Here is a 15,547-nt window from a genome sequence, read left to right as displayed (position 1 = left end):
TCAAGATGGATTAAAGACTTACATGTCAGACCTAAAACCATAAAAACCCTAGAAGAAAACCTAGGCATTACCATTCAGGACATAGGCATGGGCAAGGACTTCATGTCTAAAACACCAAAAGTAATGGCAACAAAAGCCAAAATTGAGAAATGGGATCTAATTAAACTAAAGAGCTTCTGCACAGCAAAAGAAACTACCATCAGAGTGAAAAGGCAACCTACAAAATGGGAGAAAATTTTCGCAACCTACTCATCTGACAAAGGGCTAATATCCAGAATCTACAATGAACTCAAACAAATTTACAAGAAAAAAACAAACAACCCCATCAAAAAGTGGGCGAAGGACATGAACAGACACTTCTCAAAAGAAGACATTTATGCAGCCAAAAAACACATGAAAAAATGCTCACCATCACTGGCCATCAGAGAAATGCAAATCAAAACCACAATGAGATATCATCTCACACCAGTTAGAATGGCAATCATTAAAAAGTCAGGAAACAACAGGTGCTGGAGAGGATGTGGAGAAATAGGAACACTTTTACACTGTTCGTGGGACAGTAAACTAGTTCAACCAATGTGGAAGTCAGTGTGGCTTCTAGATCCTCAGGGATCTAGAACTAGAAATACCATTTGACCCAGCCATCCCATTACTGGGTATATACCCAAAGGACTATAAATCATGAGGCTATAATGACACATGCACACGTATGTTTATTGCGGCACTATTCACAATAGCAAAGACTTGGAACCAACCCAAATGTCCAACAATGATAGACTGGATTAAGAAAATGTGGCACATATACACCATGGAATACTATGCAGCCATAAAAAATGATGAGTACATGTCCTTTGTAGGGACGTGGATGAAACTGGAAATCATCATTCTCAGTAAACTATTGCAAGGACAAAAAACCAAACACCGCATGTTCTCACTCATAGGTGGGAAATGAACAATGAGAACACATGGACACAGGAAGGGGAACATCACACTCTGGGGTCTCTTGTGGGGTGGGGAGAGGGGGGAGGGATAGCATTAGGAGATATACCTAATTCTAAATGACGAGTTATTGGGTGCAGCACACCAGCATGGCACATGTATACATATGTAACTAACCTGCACATTGTGCACATGTACCCTAAAACTTAAAGTATAATAATAATAAAATAAAATAAAAATAGAAAATGGTTTGGCCACTTTCATATAGAAATACTAAATAACATCAAATAATTTTGTACAAAATAATCTTTTATTTAATAGTTGTCAGAGTAAGCCGGGTGTGGTGGCTCACGCCTGTAATCCCAGCACTTTGGGAGGCCGTTTGGGAGGCCGAGGCGGGAGGATCACCTGAGGTTGGGAGTTGGAGACCAGCCTGACCAACATGGAGAAACCCCATCTCTACTAAAAAATACAAAAAAAATTAGCCGGGTGTGGTGGTGCATGCCTGTAATCCCAGCTACTCAGGAGGCTGAAGCAGGAGAATCGCTTGAACCCAGGAGGAGGAGGTTGTGGTGAGCCGAGATTGCGCCATTGCACTACAGCCTGGGCAACAAGAGTGAAACTCTGTCTCAAAAAAAAAATCGTTGTCAGAGTTGAAAAACAGTCATATACTCGGTATAGTTAACAAACAGAAACACATTTTACAAAAGTTCTGTCAGATTAACAAGAGTAAAAAAGTTCACATACTTTCCAGTCTAAATTTGTGGTATAAAAAACCACAAACGTCATTTTCTTTTTTTTTTTTGAGACGGAGTCTCACTGTGTCGCCCAAGCTAGAATGCAGTGGCCCGATCTCGACTCACTGCAACCTCTGCCTCCCGGGTTCCAGCCATTCTCCTGCTTCAGCCTCCCCAGTAGCTGGGATTACAGGCGCCCCCCAACCATGCCTGGCTAATTTTTATATTTTTAGTGGAGACGGGGTTTTGCCATGTTGGCCAGGTTGTTCTCGAACTCCTGACCTCAGGTGACCCACCTGCCTCCACCTCCCAAAGTGCTGGGATTACAGGCGTGAGCCACCACACCCGGCTAACATCATTTCTTAATGGAAGTCAAATTGTCTACAAATCATTGATTTTCTGAACTGTTGTGTCTATGGAAAAACATCCCCTGGGAAATTGGGACCACAACACACAGTAAACATCTGATCCTGGGATCTGAGCAAAGACAGAGGGCACACACTTGGAATTCAGCAAGCTACAGTAATTTTTAAATACCATTCGGCATCATCGCTTTTCACTTACCTTGAAGGATCCTTATCAATTACAGCACTTAATAGTTCAGATTACATGTTTGCACGTGGGGACTTTTATGAAGTGATTGTTCTGAAAAAGGGCAAAGTACTAATTGGAGTCCTGACTTTTCCAGATGGGTAATTCTTCTATTTCTGAAGACTTTATTATTCAACCTGGAACGTTATCTGCAAAACCGTTCCTCTAGCTTTAAGCTACAACTATTATTTACACTGACCAAAGCAGGGGGTCGGGTGTAGTTTAGATTCAATTATGGAATAAAATGTTACAAATGTAAAATTTGATTTCGCTATGCCATGATTTCCAAAGAGTCATGGGATATAAACAGGATACAGGTTACACATTTGAATATACTCCTACTATCAACTACTTATTAATATTCAGGGAAAACCAGACACAGAAATACAAACATATACATATTCTTGTTCCCTTACTTTTATTTAGAGGAAACTGCTAGGGCTTTAAGGTCTAGATCCATTTTTGTTCTCCTTAGAAATCTTGAAGTACAGTCACGTGCTGCATAATAACATTTTGGTCAATGACAGACTGTGTATATGTCAGTGGTCCAAAAATTGTAATGGAACTGAAACTTCTTATCACCTAGTGACATCATAGCCATTGTATTACAACTGCCTATAGTATTCAGTGCAGTCACATGCTGTACAGGTGTGTAGCCTCGGAGCAACAGGCTAGACCATCTAGCCTAGGTGTGTAGTAGGCTCCACCATCCAGGTTTAAGTAAGGGTACACACTATGAGGCTTGCACAATGATGAAATTGCCTAACGATGCATTTGGCAGAATTGTTAAGCAGCACACGACTGCGTGTGTGTGTGTGTATATATATGTACATGTATATGTGTGTATATATGTATATATGTGTGTATATATGTGTATATGTGTGTATATATGTACATATGTGTATATATGTATGTGTGTGTATATGTATATATGTGTGTATATATGTATATATGTGTGTATATATGTACATGTGTATATATGTACATATGTGTGTATATATGTATATATGTGTGTATATGTGTACATATGTGTATATGTGTGTATATATGTATATATGTGTGTATATATGTGCATATGTGTATATATGTATATATGTGTGTATATATGTATATGTGTGTATATATGTACGTGTATATGTGTGTATATATGTATATGTGTGTATATATGTATATATGTGTGTATATATGTACATATGTGTATATATGTGTATATAAATATAAAAATATTATTTTTTCAAAGGATCATTTCTAATACATAATTGTCTTATTGCTGCCACTATAGATATATAAGAAAACTATGCATTATATATATAGTGGCAACAATAAGAAAATTATGTATTAGAAATACTCCTTTGAAAAAAATCATACAGATCATTCTCTTCTTCCCATTTCTTAATAAGGTACATGTCAAGTGCAACAACCCCTGTTCTAGAAACACTAGTACACTGCCATGTTCTGCAGGTATCTATGAGTATTCTTTTACAGCGGTCCCCATCCTTTTTGGCACCAGGGATCAGTTTCGTGCAAGATGATTTTTCCACGGACCAGGGGGTGGTGGGGCAGGTTTCGGGATGAAACTGTTCCACCTCAGATCATCAGGCATTAGATTCTCATAAGGAGCGTGCAACCTAGATCCTTCGCATGCACAGTTCACAATAGCGTTCGTGCTCTTATTAGAATCTAATGCAGCCACTGATCTGACAGGAGGCAGAGCTCAGGCAGTAATGCTCCCTTGCCCACCACTCACCTCCTGCTGTGTGGCCCAGAGATTGGGGACCCTGTTCTACAGGACCTTACAGATCCTTAGAAATGGAATCTTAGAGTTCAAGTCAACATGTAATCACAAAGTCTGCCAACAAGTTTGGTTGCAGCTTTGCAGAGGATATTTGCCATATGGCAATGTAATTTCAGGTCATTAGGGAGGTAGTTCGTAAGCAATAAATTCCCCTCTGTTATACTTTTCCTAATTAAGTTGTATCATAGTTTTACTGAGGATGACTAGAGAATTATTTGGAGAAATGCTGATAAGCTTCCATGATTACAGCTAATTAATAATGGAGTACAACTTAAAGCTGAAAAGTCACTCTGGCTTCTGCTATTAAAAAGTCAACCAATAAATGAATAGGAGTTAATGGGAGACTATCCATGGATAACATCTCCAAATTTCCAATTATCCCAAAGCACAGGAGAAGAAACTGTCACCAAGAAAGACAAGAGATTTCCCTGGGCTCAGCCCCTGAGTCATTCTCCATTCAGCCCTAGAAGCAAGTCTGCAAGTCCGGACCCTTGCCTTGTTAGAAACAAGGCTTCAGTCAGACCTTCCCAGGAGGCATTTGAAATCAATCAGAGACAAGTTCTCATGCAAAATCCTATTTTAAATGAATATATTGATATCAGGCTTTTGTCTAAAGTGCTGGCCCTAAAACATGGTTATGTGAACAGGGTGAAAGGGACACTTACTACCACATCAGTCCTCATTTTCCCAAAAGTCTTGATCAAGTGGGCATAATGGTAATCTTCCATTTGTCGTAAAATAGCGGTCATGCAAGCCACGAAGTTTCCCTGTAAATGAATCAAAAGATAGAATTAGATGAGACAGAGCAACACTCATGGGAAAAGCTGAAATCATCCCAGATTCTGGGACTTGAAACTGTCAGGGAGAAGCAACGGGGCATGGGCAGGGAGCCCTGGGTTCTGCTGCCCCTCTCTAGGGAAGATCAGCATAAGGCATGGGTCACTTCCAACCTCAGGAATGCTTTTTGGTAAGAGGTCCTTAGACTATCAAGTTGAAAGTAGAAAGAAAAGCAAAACCCTTGAGTGGGTCTCACAACGCTGAGGACGTGAGTACACAGTAACATGAATGAGAAACACTGCTGCACTCACACTCAGGGCTGTATTTTATTCTCTCTAACTATTCATACCTCAAGTGTTTCCTGATACAGGGTTGTCCAGACTAGAAAAATAAGCTTGAAATATTTTTGCATTAAATACAAGAAAATTAAAGACAGGATGGAAATCACGGGAACTTCTGTTTTGTGCTCTCTTGGAAACTTGCTGCCCTTATTATCCGGCAAAATGTGTGTGCAGCCTCTCCTCTTGGGCCACGGCAAAGAAAGGCCTCTAATTTCTCAAAATCAGCCCGTATCCCCCCGTGCCCGATGTGGAGGCAATCACCACAACTCCACAATGAGTTATGGCCCAATTCTCCTCCCCGAGAAGAAGGACAGGAGGAACGTGGGCTCATCAGAATGTCAAGTGGGAGAGCTGGGAGTTTCTCAGACCAGACGGAGCTGGGTGGAAAGGAAAAGGAGGAGGAAAAAAGAAAGCAACACAGAAAATCAAGAATGGGGAAGGTAAAGGGCCAAAGCTGAAACGTCTCTCTGGCTGTTGCAAATGGAGGCAGCCAGTATGTGTGTGGACGTGGGTGTGCACACGTTTGTTTGCGTGCCCTGAAGGGTGTTTGCTTTGGTGGTGGGTTGTGAGCTAGGCAGTTCTGTTGCCATTAACTGCAATTGCTCACTGCTAGGCTTTGTAGCTAACAACATTGTAAAGCCTTCCTTGCTTTTAAATATTGCCCCCTAAGTTAATGACATCTTAAGAAACATAGGATATATATTTTTTCCCATTAAGCCAGTACAAGTTTGGTAAAATTATACCATGAAACACACTTTGAGACACATCCCTATTTTTTCTCTATTAAATGAGCTCTCAAATTGCATTTTTTTACTAACTTTCCTTTTACCAGCAATATATCAGAATGCCTAAATGTCTTTTATATTAATTTGGAATACAGGCTTTACAGTGAAATGTTAAAATCCAATATTTTCTCCAATCCATTTTATACCTATAGTACACATATCTACTTCCAAATGAGTCCTCGAAGGACGCATTACTCAAATTGAACACACACAATAATGATGATATGATATCTTCCATTTGCCCAGAAATATAAATTATTTGTGAATGATGATAATTGCTGAGATTTAGATTCCAAGTTGGTGTTCAGGGAAACAGCTAAATAATGCTTGTTTTCCATTGAGGCAATGATTAGTAAAACGGCAAAATTTGTGAACTTTTGAAACATATAAATATTTGGCATACCATTCAGCTCAAGAGAGGCTGTCTTTGTATCTTGTCTACTCCTTATGACAATGAGATGTGTCCCGTGGATAATCGTCTTAATAACAACACTGTCACTTTAACAGAATACGACCTCTTTCAATCACACACAAATTTCTCTTCCCGTGCCACTTTACAGGCAGTGAAACTGAGGCTTAGAGGTTTCACTCTCTGAAGGAGTGAATGGCAAAGCTGGGTGTGGAGGCTGTACTCTAGGACTATAAGACAGGTACTTACTGGCTGACCTCATTTCTTTACCCCTCATCCAGATGCACATTTTAACTCTTCCTCTAAGGAATCTGAAGCCACTTCTGACGACCAACACGAGGTAGAGATTCACTTTCCTCTACTCTTGCAGTCATCAGAGAAAGTCGGAAGAGGGTGAGGAAGAAGAGGCTTCGAAGTCCTCTGCCCACAATTGACCCTGATGCAGTCGCTGACCCGGACTCTTCCCCTTGAGAGGAGGAGCTTTTCCCGCTGAAGAAGAGGCCTATATCAGCCTAGGTGAACCTAGTAGGTGCTGAAATCAATTTTCTGCAGGTCAAACCAGTTACACAATGGAGACTTACGCATTAGAATAAATGAAATCACAAAGTCAGCTACTTATCACCAGAAGCAATGTATCAATGTGCTTAGCTTAAATGATCAGGCTGAAAGTAGAAAGAAAAGCATAATCCTTGAGGGGGTCTCAAAATGCTGAGGGTATGAGCACAGAGTAACATTAATGAGAAACATCAGTGCGGCCAGACTCAGGCCAGATGACGTGAACAGGTGACGTGGACATACTGAATTCAGGCAGCAGACTGTCACGTCATGCGGAGAAATTCATGCAAGGCAACAAATGCCAAAACCGTTGTAACACAGAAAACGAAAAACTGAAGCGAACACAGCAATTTCCATAAAACAAGTCCTGGGAGGATGTAAATGCCCCGTGGGGAAGTCTCTCTGGAAGAGCGTATCAGAGAAGGCAACCACACGGCCCCTTGTTTAACCGCGATGGGGATTAATTACAGGAGGCCCAGAAGGGCCAGAAGGATGGGCCATCTCCACAAGTTAGAGGCGGCGCTGCCGGGCACTGTGAGTGCCCTCTTTACCAAACTTAAGGAAATGTTCCAGAAGTCATTTGCATCGTTCAGTCTTTCCTTTCTTAGCGAAAGTAAGTCTTGCTTTTTCAGCTCTAAGGTGAAGCATGAACTCCATTGGGAAAGGGATGATCTGCATATTAAAATTCACTGAAATGCCCCTCCCTTTCCTCCCTGCCCTTTGGGAATGGAGTCCCATGCTTGGGGTATCAGTATTTTTTTGGGCAAATACTGCAGATACCATGAAGCCTTATGGTTTCCATGAACACAGCAGAACCCTGCAGCATATTTGTGGGCTTACAAGGGTGGATAAAACGGGTATTTATGGAAGCCTTTTGAAACCATTCATTTATTAGGAACAAAAGTGAGCCAGCTCTGTGAAAATAAAACTTTAATTCTGTGTGCTCAGAAGAAAATTACTATTCTGTGCTTTAATTGATTTATTTTAAATGCAGTTGGGAGGTGACTCCTAAATGAAGCTTTTATCTTCTAGACAATGGGTAGGCTAGCAGGTAGGCTGGGAGCAAAAGCCACTGTGCAGAATCATCCCTGAGCCTGAACATAGGGACTAGGCTCCAGCACCAGCAGCTGAGTAAAAATAAGTCAATAAGTAAAAATAAGACATATTCCTTATAACTTCAAAGCAATGCAAAATGGGGCCACAGAAGTCAGGATATACTTGCAGAAAATTTAAAAACCAGGACACTAAATGCCTAATAAACAACAAAAAAAAGTGAACCTCATTAGTAATCAAAGATGAAAATGATACATCATTATTTGCCTGCCAAAATAGCAAAGAAGTATTTCAATGATGATAATGTGAGCAAGGGTGCAGGGAACGAGGACTCTTGTGTGCTGCTGGTGGGAACATAAATTGCTATAACCTTTTTAAAAAGTGATTTGGAGATAGGTTTGAAAAGTCTTGAAAATAAATACTCATCTCCTAAGTAATTCTACTTCTGATAATCTACCAAAGGAAGTAATTCAAAATAGAAAATTTCATACCCAAAGATGTCCATAGCATTGCTGAAAATTCTAAACATCCACCACAAGAAACTGTGTAAATAATATGATATTTTGTAGGGTTGCAAGATAAAATACAGGATGCCCAGTTCCATTTGAATCTCAGATAAACAAAAAAAAATAAATATGTCCCAAACGTTGCAATGAAATATTACATGAGAGATACATATACTAGAAAAAAAATTTGTTGTTTACCTGAAGTTCAAGCTGAACTGGGGGTCCTATATTTTTATTTGGCAAGTCAAGCAATCATAACTTGTGTTATGATGAAATATGGTGCAACCATTACATCATTAAACATTATGCAAATATGGAATATTTTAATAGCATGAGAAAATAATTGAAGAGGAAAACTGCAGTAATTATGTATACACATTTGACCAATATAAAGAATATATAGTACAAGAAAAACAAAAAATGACTAGAAAAGATACCAGATAGTCATGAGTGGAAGGAGACTAAGCCCAGATTGTTTTTATGAAGAGAAAGTATGTTAATATTTTTAAAGGTGGTCCAGAAAGAAAAGGATCCATCTGGCAGGAGGGACAAACTCTCCCTGCCTGCCCCTGATCTAGTTCCATTTCTTAAGCTCCTGTCTTAAAAAATCTCTCTCGCAGGGCTCCCCCTGTTGGTGTGGCCTTGGCTACTGCCTGGCACTGCTCCTGGAGGGAGCCCTGGACAGAAGTCGTCCCCGCACACCCCCAGCCCTCCTGGAAGTACCTCAGTGCCCCAGTTTTAAATGTGTTTGGGCCCCCATTTCACTAGGTAGGTTGATAGGCAAAATGGAGAACAGGTAGAACTGAGCACAGGTAGAAGGAAGGGCAGGTGGATTTGAGCACAAGTAGAACTGAGGCTGGGTAGAAGGAAAGGCAGGTGGAACTGGGCGCAGGTGGAAGTGAGTCTCAGTAGAAGGAAAACAGCACAGGTAGAATGGGGTGCTGGTGGTGGAGCAGGGGGACATTCGGTGACAGGCAAGTTGAATGCAGGATGTCATTGCAGGATATAAAAACAAAAGGCTAACAAAAGCACAGACTGGTGAATGGAAACTCAGGATGAGATGTATCTTTTAAACAGAGCCTTTGTCAACTATGCCTAGTGGAAGGTCTAAGTATGAATTAGAAGAAAAAAATCCAAAGGGTTTTTAAATTCATATTCTTGAGGAGTTGTGAAGGTGTAATAAAAATGGACTTAGCCATGTGACTTGGATAGCAGGGTATAAAATTGCTCCTGGTAATTTCATCAGCCAGACAAGAGCTGTCTCAATCGACCCTGGAGCTCACACTTTGTACAAAGCACAGATTTGCTCTCTGGGACACACAACACAGGCAGAAATTTTAACGTTCTTCTAAGTTCTCTAAATTCCAAAGGATCTCTGGGCAGTTCCCAGCCTCAGAAGCTGTTGGAGCTGTAAACAGAGACACAGGAGTGCCGAGTGTGGACAGTAGGTGCCCGGTTTCAATAAAAGGAAAACCCTGAAGACTGAATCCGGGATTATGCTTCATGATTTCAACTGAGGTCTTGTTAAAAAGTTTAGCCGTGTTTTCATTAAGGCAAGTACTTTGAAGAGGAAATCTCACTCAAATGCTTAAATTTCAAATATATTAAAGAAAATAAACCCATCTTATAATCATCATAAAAAGCAATGAAAATGAATTATCCAGTAACATTTTAAAATATATTACTAAACAACAACAAAAAAAAACGATAAAGGTGATGACTTCTGGATGATTTTTTTTTGGGGTGCATTCAAGCCAAAGAATCAATACTGTAAAGCAATATTATGAAAAAGAGAATATAGGAAAAGGGAATGTAACTGAGAGTCAAGTCCTTCTTTAAAATGATTCGAAATAAATCCAAGTATGAGTAAGTTCTTAGAGCTGATAAGATAGAAGGCCAACAGAGCACAATGGCTTTCTCTTTTGTAGAGGGAAAGCCAATGGCAAAATGTTCATAGGTGGTATTTTCTGTGAGAAAATATGAAAGAGAAAAACAGGGAGTCCAAAAAACAAACAAAACCTCAAAATGTTATAAATTAGCCCCAAACTCCTGCAAAGTCTGCACAGAGCTGAAGTTTTTCAAAATATACTTAAGGGGTGCCTACATCACAAATTAGAAACTATTTAAAACGTGCATTCCCAGTTCCTCACATTAAACGACAGTAAGGCACATATTAAAACTGCACAAGCCCACAAGGACCAGGGGACTCTGAGGAGATGCAACTAAAGACAAGAGAATTCTGGAAGCAGGAAAGAGGGTGATGAGTGGGTACCAACTGCCCTCAAGGCAAGAACGTGGTGACATTTAACAGGAAGTCTGTGAATCCCTGGTGCAAAACCCTAGGAAGGCCCAGAAACTGGGGGGTGCCAGGTACTCAGGAGGCTACATATGAGGTGAAAAACAACAGTGCTGATGGCTTTGAAATGTGACCCTATATCCAGTCTGCCTATGCCCCGCATGTCCAGTGAGGGGCTCTCCAACTCACTCCTGGGGAGAGGACCACATGTTTACTCTCTGGACAAGGGAGGTGCCTGAAAAGCAGAAGACAATGACAAGAACCACCTGGAAGAAACATCTGTTTAGTTTGATGTCAAACCAAACAGTATACTCCCCTCTCTCTTTTCTGCTCAGCTCCCAGCATATCAGCAAGGAGGCTTAAACTAACCCCTGCTAACGTTAGTCCCAAACCAAACCTAGAAAGAAGACCAGAAGAATCCTCTTTGGTGAAAATGACCAGCCAAAGAGAACATAAGCGCTAATACTAAGCATGGAGGTTCCAAAAATATGACAGCTCAGCCCATCCAGGCTTGCCATGCAGGAAAGCCCATGTGCCTCCATGCTCTGTGCACAAACTTGGAGACAGAGGGTCTGAGCAAGAGTACTGGGCCTTGTGAAAAAAATTCATCCAGCATTAATAAAGGAGGCCCAAACAAACAAAAACAGAACTCAGAGGAAAGGAAGAACATTTAGAAAATGTAAGAGAAGTTAAAAAACTACAATAATAATTATTATTATTGTTATTATTTTTGAGATGGAGTGTTGCTCTGTCTCCCAGGCTGGAGTGCAGTGGTGCGATCTCAGCTCACTGCAACCTCCGCTTCCTGGGTTCAAGTGATTCTCCTGCCTCAGCCTCCGGAGTAGCTGGGACTAGAGGTATGCCATGCCTGGCTAATTTTTTGTATTTTTAGTAGAGACGGGGTTTTGCCATGTTGGCCAGGCTGGTCTCGAACTCCTGATCTCAGGTGATCCACCCGCCTTGGCCTCCAGAGCATTGGGATTACAGGCGTGAGCCACCGCGCCCAGCCAAAGAACTATAATTATTATCCTCAGGTAGATATGAGATTATATTCATGATCATCATATCTTCCTTATATTCCTCCCCCAGCTTAGTGATTTTCAGGACAAGTCAAACGATTTGACCTTACAACTATCATATTTCTCAGATTTAAAATAATAACATACTTGGAAAAATCTTTCAAAATTCTATAATCCTTGTAACGTTGTTCTTTCACTTATATTTGTTGAAATAAAAATGAGATAGCTTCTCCTTGTTGCTTTGATTTTCTCACACGTGTTTTCATATTACATAGAATTTCTTTAAAGCTACCTCAAAATCCTTTTAAGATTAAGGGGGTGGGGAATATAAGAAAGAAAGAATAATTAAAAATATAGAAAGAACGATGTTGTAAAATGAGGACAGAGGATAGTGTGCAGTGCCACATACATTGAATGTCAGGAGTCATTGCTGTGCCCTCAAAAAGTATGTCACGTTTTATTAATTAAATATTTGATTAAGCATAAGACATAATAAAAAGGCTGATTCAGGTATTATTGTTAAAACTGAAGCTCACCGGAAAATGGGTGTCCATTCTCATCAGTGAACTCATAAAACCTTCCTCATATAAACAACCCATGGTGAAATTGTTCCTTTTTTCATTTAAAGGTGAATTCATTCCCATGATGCCTTTATTCAATATATAATTAATTTTTACTCATTTAATCTCCCAAATATTACAATTTCTTTATTTTATAAAGAACTTTAGAGTGAGGAATGTTTGTTAAAAAAAAAAAAGCCAAAACTATATAAAACAGAAAATAACTTACACTAATGTCATCTTTTAGCTATTTGGAACTACTAACAACAAAATTAAACCTGTATCTTAAATTTAAACTGAGTGCTTAGTTGAATTCATAGAGTACTAGTATCTCATACCATTCCAGGCACTATAAGGAAGGAAATATAACTTAAAAACAAAATCGATTTCATTTTTATAGTGGCAGTAATTGCAGAAGATGTTTATTGGACAAATATACCAAAAGGGAATATTTGGATCTTAAATTACCCATAACAGTTATTTGCTACTTATAAAGTATAATAATTTAAACACATATTCACATTTGTTATGAAGAATAAAAATAAATTATAATCAAATATTACATATAAAATTATAGTTTATGGTGTAATGAGGACTATATACTTTGTTTGCAGCTTCTTGATATAATTCATTTGATCCTAAAGCAAGACAGCAAAGCAGAAAATTTTATGTTATTTTTATATACTCAATATATCAGGTAATAATAGAGCCTTTCGAAGTCTTATCGCATGATATAGAGGATCTGGAAACACACTATAATAGACACAAGCATAACTCGGTCTTAAAAAAACTCTTATTATTGAAGAGAAGATCAATATGTCTATACATGTTTTTAAATTGACTTTCATAGATAAAGGACACTACAATTATCATTGTTATAAATGAAAGTTGAAACTCTTTCTTAGCTAAAATGGAATGCCTTACATAAATCATAAAAGGATACTGTCCTCAACATTGTTAACATTGGTTGGATGATGTATTAAGGAGAAATGTCACACACATCATTAAATATTAAGTATTAAATATTTATGATGATACTTAAGTATTATAAAGTATTAAAACATTAAATAAATGATCGTAAGGAGAATAAAAGATACTTTGAAATATGAGATTATAGTAAATAAAAACATAATCTTTTATGGTATTTCTTATAAATATGTATGTACTCATAATACATACATATGTTGTATGCGGTTGTATGCTCAAACGCTGCACATGACAAGTGATCATCCAATAGCTTATCTACTTACAACTACATAAGCTACCAAAGTGATTTTAGCCATAAATGCCTAATGCTTATTTTCAAAATCGCCTACTGTGGTGGACTGAGACTCAATTTCTGGGAACCCACGAGGAATTCTGCAGTAGCCCTGTACCTGTCCAGCAGGGTGTGCAGGAAAGCAGCAACACAGGAAGCACAACCCACTGAGGTTCTACTTCCACCCCTTGTCTCACTTTCCCCACACCCCAGGGGAAATTGAAGCTTCCCTAAATGGGTCCTCCTAGAATGGGTCATGAGAAATGGAGGGGATAAGGCTAAAATGACAAGAAGATTCAAAACCATGAAGAGCATTGCCAAGTGCAACACTCAACCAACATTCAATGAGTGTGCAGTGTGTTGACATCATTGAGTTCCCAAGAGTAGGTCAGCAGGAGATAAAAACAGCCCCTGACCAGGATGACACCAGGATGACCTCAGTGGGAGGCTTGGTCACGTCTTTCTTCTAGGCTAGTGGGGCCATGTCAAAAGGACACAGGAGGTGGTGTGGGGAGGCTCCCCTGGCCACGTGTGGGATGCTTGAGACAATCTGAATATCAAAATGAACAATGACAACAAACAAATGTAGCAAATTGAATGAGAAAAAAATCCATGTGTCTATACAGACATATAGGCGACGTGGCAGGGTTGAGGGCAAAAGTAAAGCTGTGACCTGTGGAAGACTATGAGCCAAAAAAACATGGAATGAAGAAGAGAACTTGATAACTGAAGGTTTCAACTCCTAAAGGAATGGTTGGTCCAGAGGAGGCTCCTCAATGGGCACTGAAACCTCGAGGTAAAAGGTCTTTGGGGACGAAGACACTCACTCAATCTGAAAGCAACACCCTATAGATTCTTCCTAATTATAGTCTGGGCCTTTAGGTAGAATGCTAAGCACACAGGATCACTTAAGTAGTTACTTTTTTTTGCCAAAAATGTTCCATCATGAGGAAATGAATAGACAGATTCAGAATATACAGCATTTGACAAGACAAATGGTGGGGACCCTTAAGGTCAAAGGGAAAACCTCACAGGGAAGAGATCTTACATTCTATTCGGGAATCACTGTTCATTTTCATAGGCATCATAATATTCCTGTGCCTAAGAGCAGTTATTCATAGGAGTTGCATGAAGCGAGGAATGATGCGTCCCTGTGTCTGTGACCAACTTTTTGGTATGTCAGAAAAGAAAGTTTATACATGCAGGGATAATGCAGACATGACAAAATGTTAATATGTAGTGAACTTAGGTGGGTACGCGTGTTTAACACTAATACTGATTCAACATTTTTGTACATATGAAACATCGCAAAAAGCCAAAGGAAAACAGCTTCTACTCACAATCTAGTGAGAAGACTTACATGACAACAATTAATTAAGACACAACGTTACAAATATTATAAAAGGGAGTTATTACAGACTGCCAGGGAATTCTAAAAAGGAGGTATTTCTTTTCCAATCAAAGGAACTATTACTGAATATAATAATAGAACTACAACCAATGATTTAGGTATTTTAACTTGGGCAAAAGGGAGTAGTACAGAGATTTAAGCAGCAGGAATAATCACTCAGAAAAGTATCTGAGGAGCTAAAATATAACTAGAGGGCTTTGTTGCTTTTGCACATAAAGCTCCACCATATGCATGCTTCTTAAGTACGGGAATGGCTTATTTATTTGGACTGTCCACTGTAGAGGTGTATTCCGGTCTTAACAAAATACAGTGGAAGTGGTAAGAAAGAGTACAAATATCTTGCTTCCCTGCCAAATATGGATCCCGACATCACTCTCGCTCTTTTCATTAGTTTATAATACTTTTTGTCTTTTTTTTTTTTTTTCTGAGATGGAGTTTTGCTCGTTACCCAGGGTGGAGTGCAATGGTGTGGTCTCGGCCCCCCCCCACTGCAACCTCTGCCTCCCGAGTTCAAG

General features: G+C 39.4%; 1 protein-coding gene across 2 annotated transcripts in view; it reads right to left on the bottom strand.

Moving 5' to 3' along the window:
• Nucleotides 1-15,547, bottom strand: part of DOCK1 (dedicator of cytokinesis 1) — a 565,813-nt gene that overhangs the window by 208,487 nt on the left and 341,779 nt on the right. For both annotated transcript variants that reach the window (XM_019035115.4, XM_019035114.4), the window contains exon 28: nucleotides 4,728-4,829. In XM_019035115.4, the coding sequence (XP_018890660.2) occupies nucleotides 4,728-4,829 (102 nt within the window). The remainder of the gene's footprint in view (nucleotides 1-4,727; nucleotides 4,830-15,547) is intronic.

The sequence above is a fragment of the Gorilla gorilla genome, chromosome 8 (genome assembly GCF_029281585.2).
Source record: "Gorilla gorilla gorilla isolate KB3781 chromosome 8, NHGRI_mGorGor1-v2.1_pri, whole genome shotgun sequence".
Classification (NCBI taxonomy): Eukaryota; Metazoa; Chordata; class Mammalia; order Primates; family Hominidae; genus Gorilla; species Gorilla gorilla.
The sequence above is the reverse complement of the archived record's forward strand: the minus strand, read 5'-3'. Positions and strand labels throughout refer to the sequence as shown.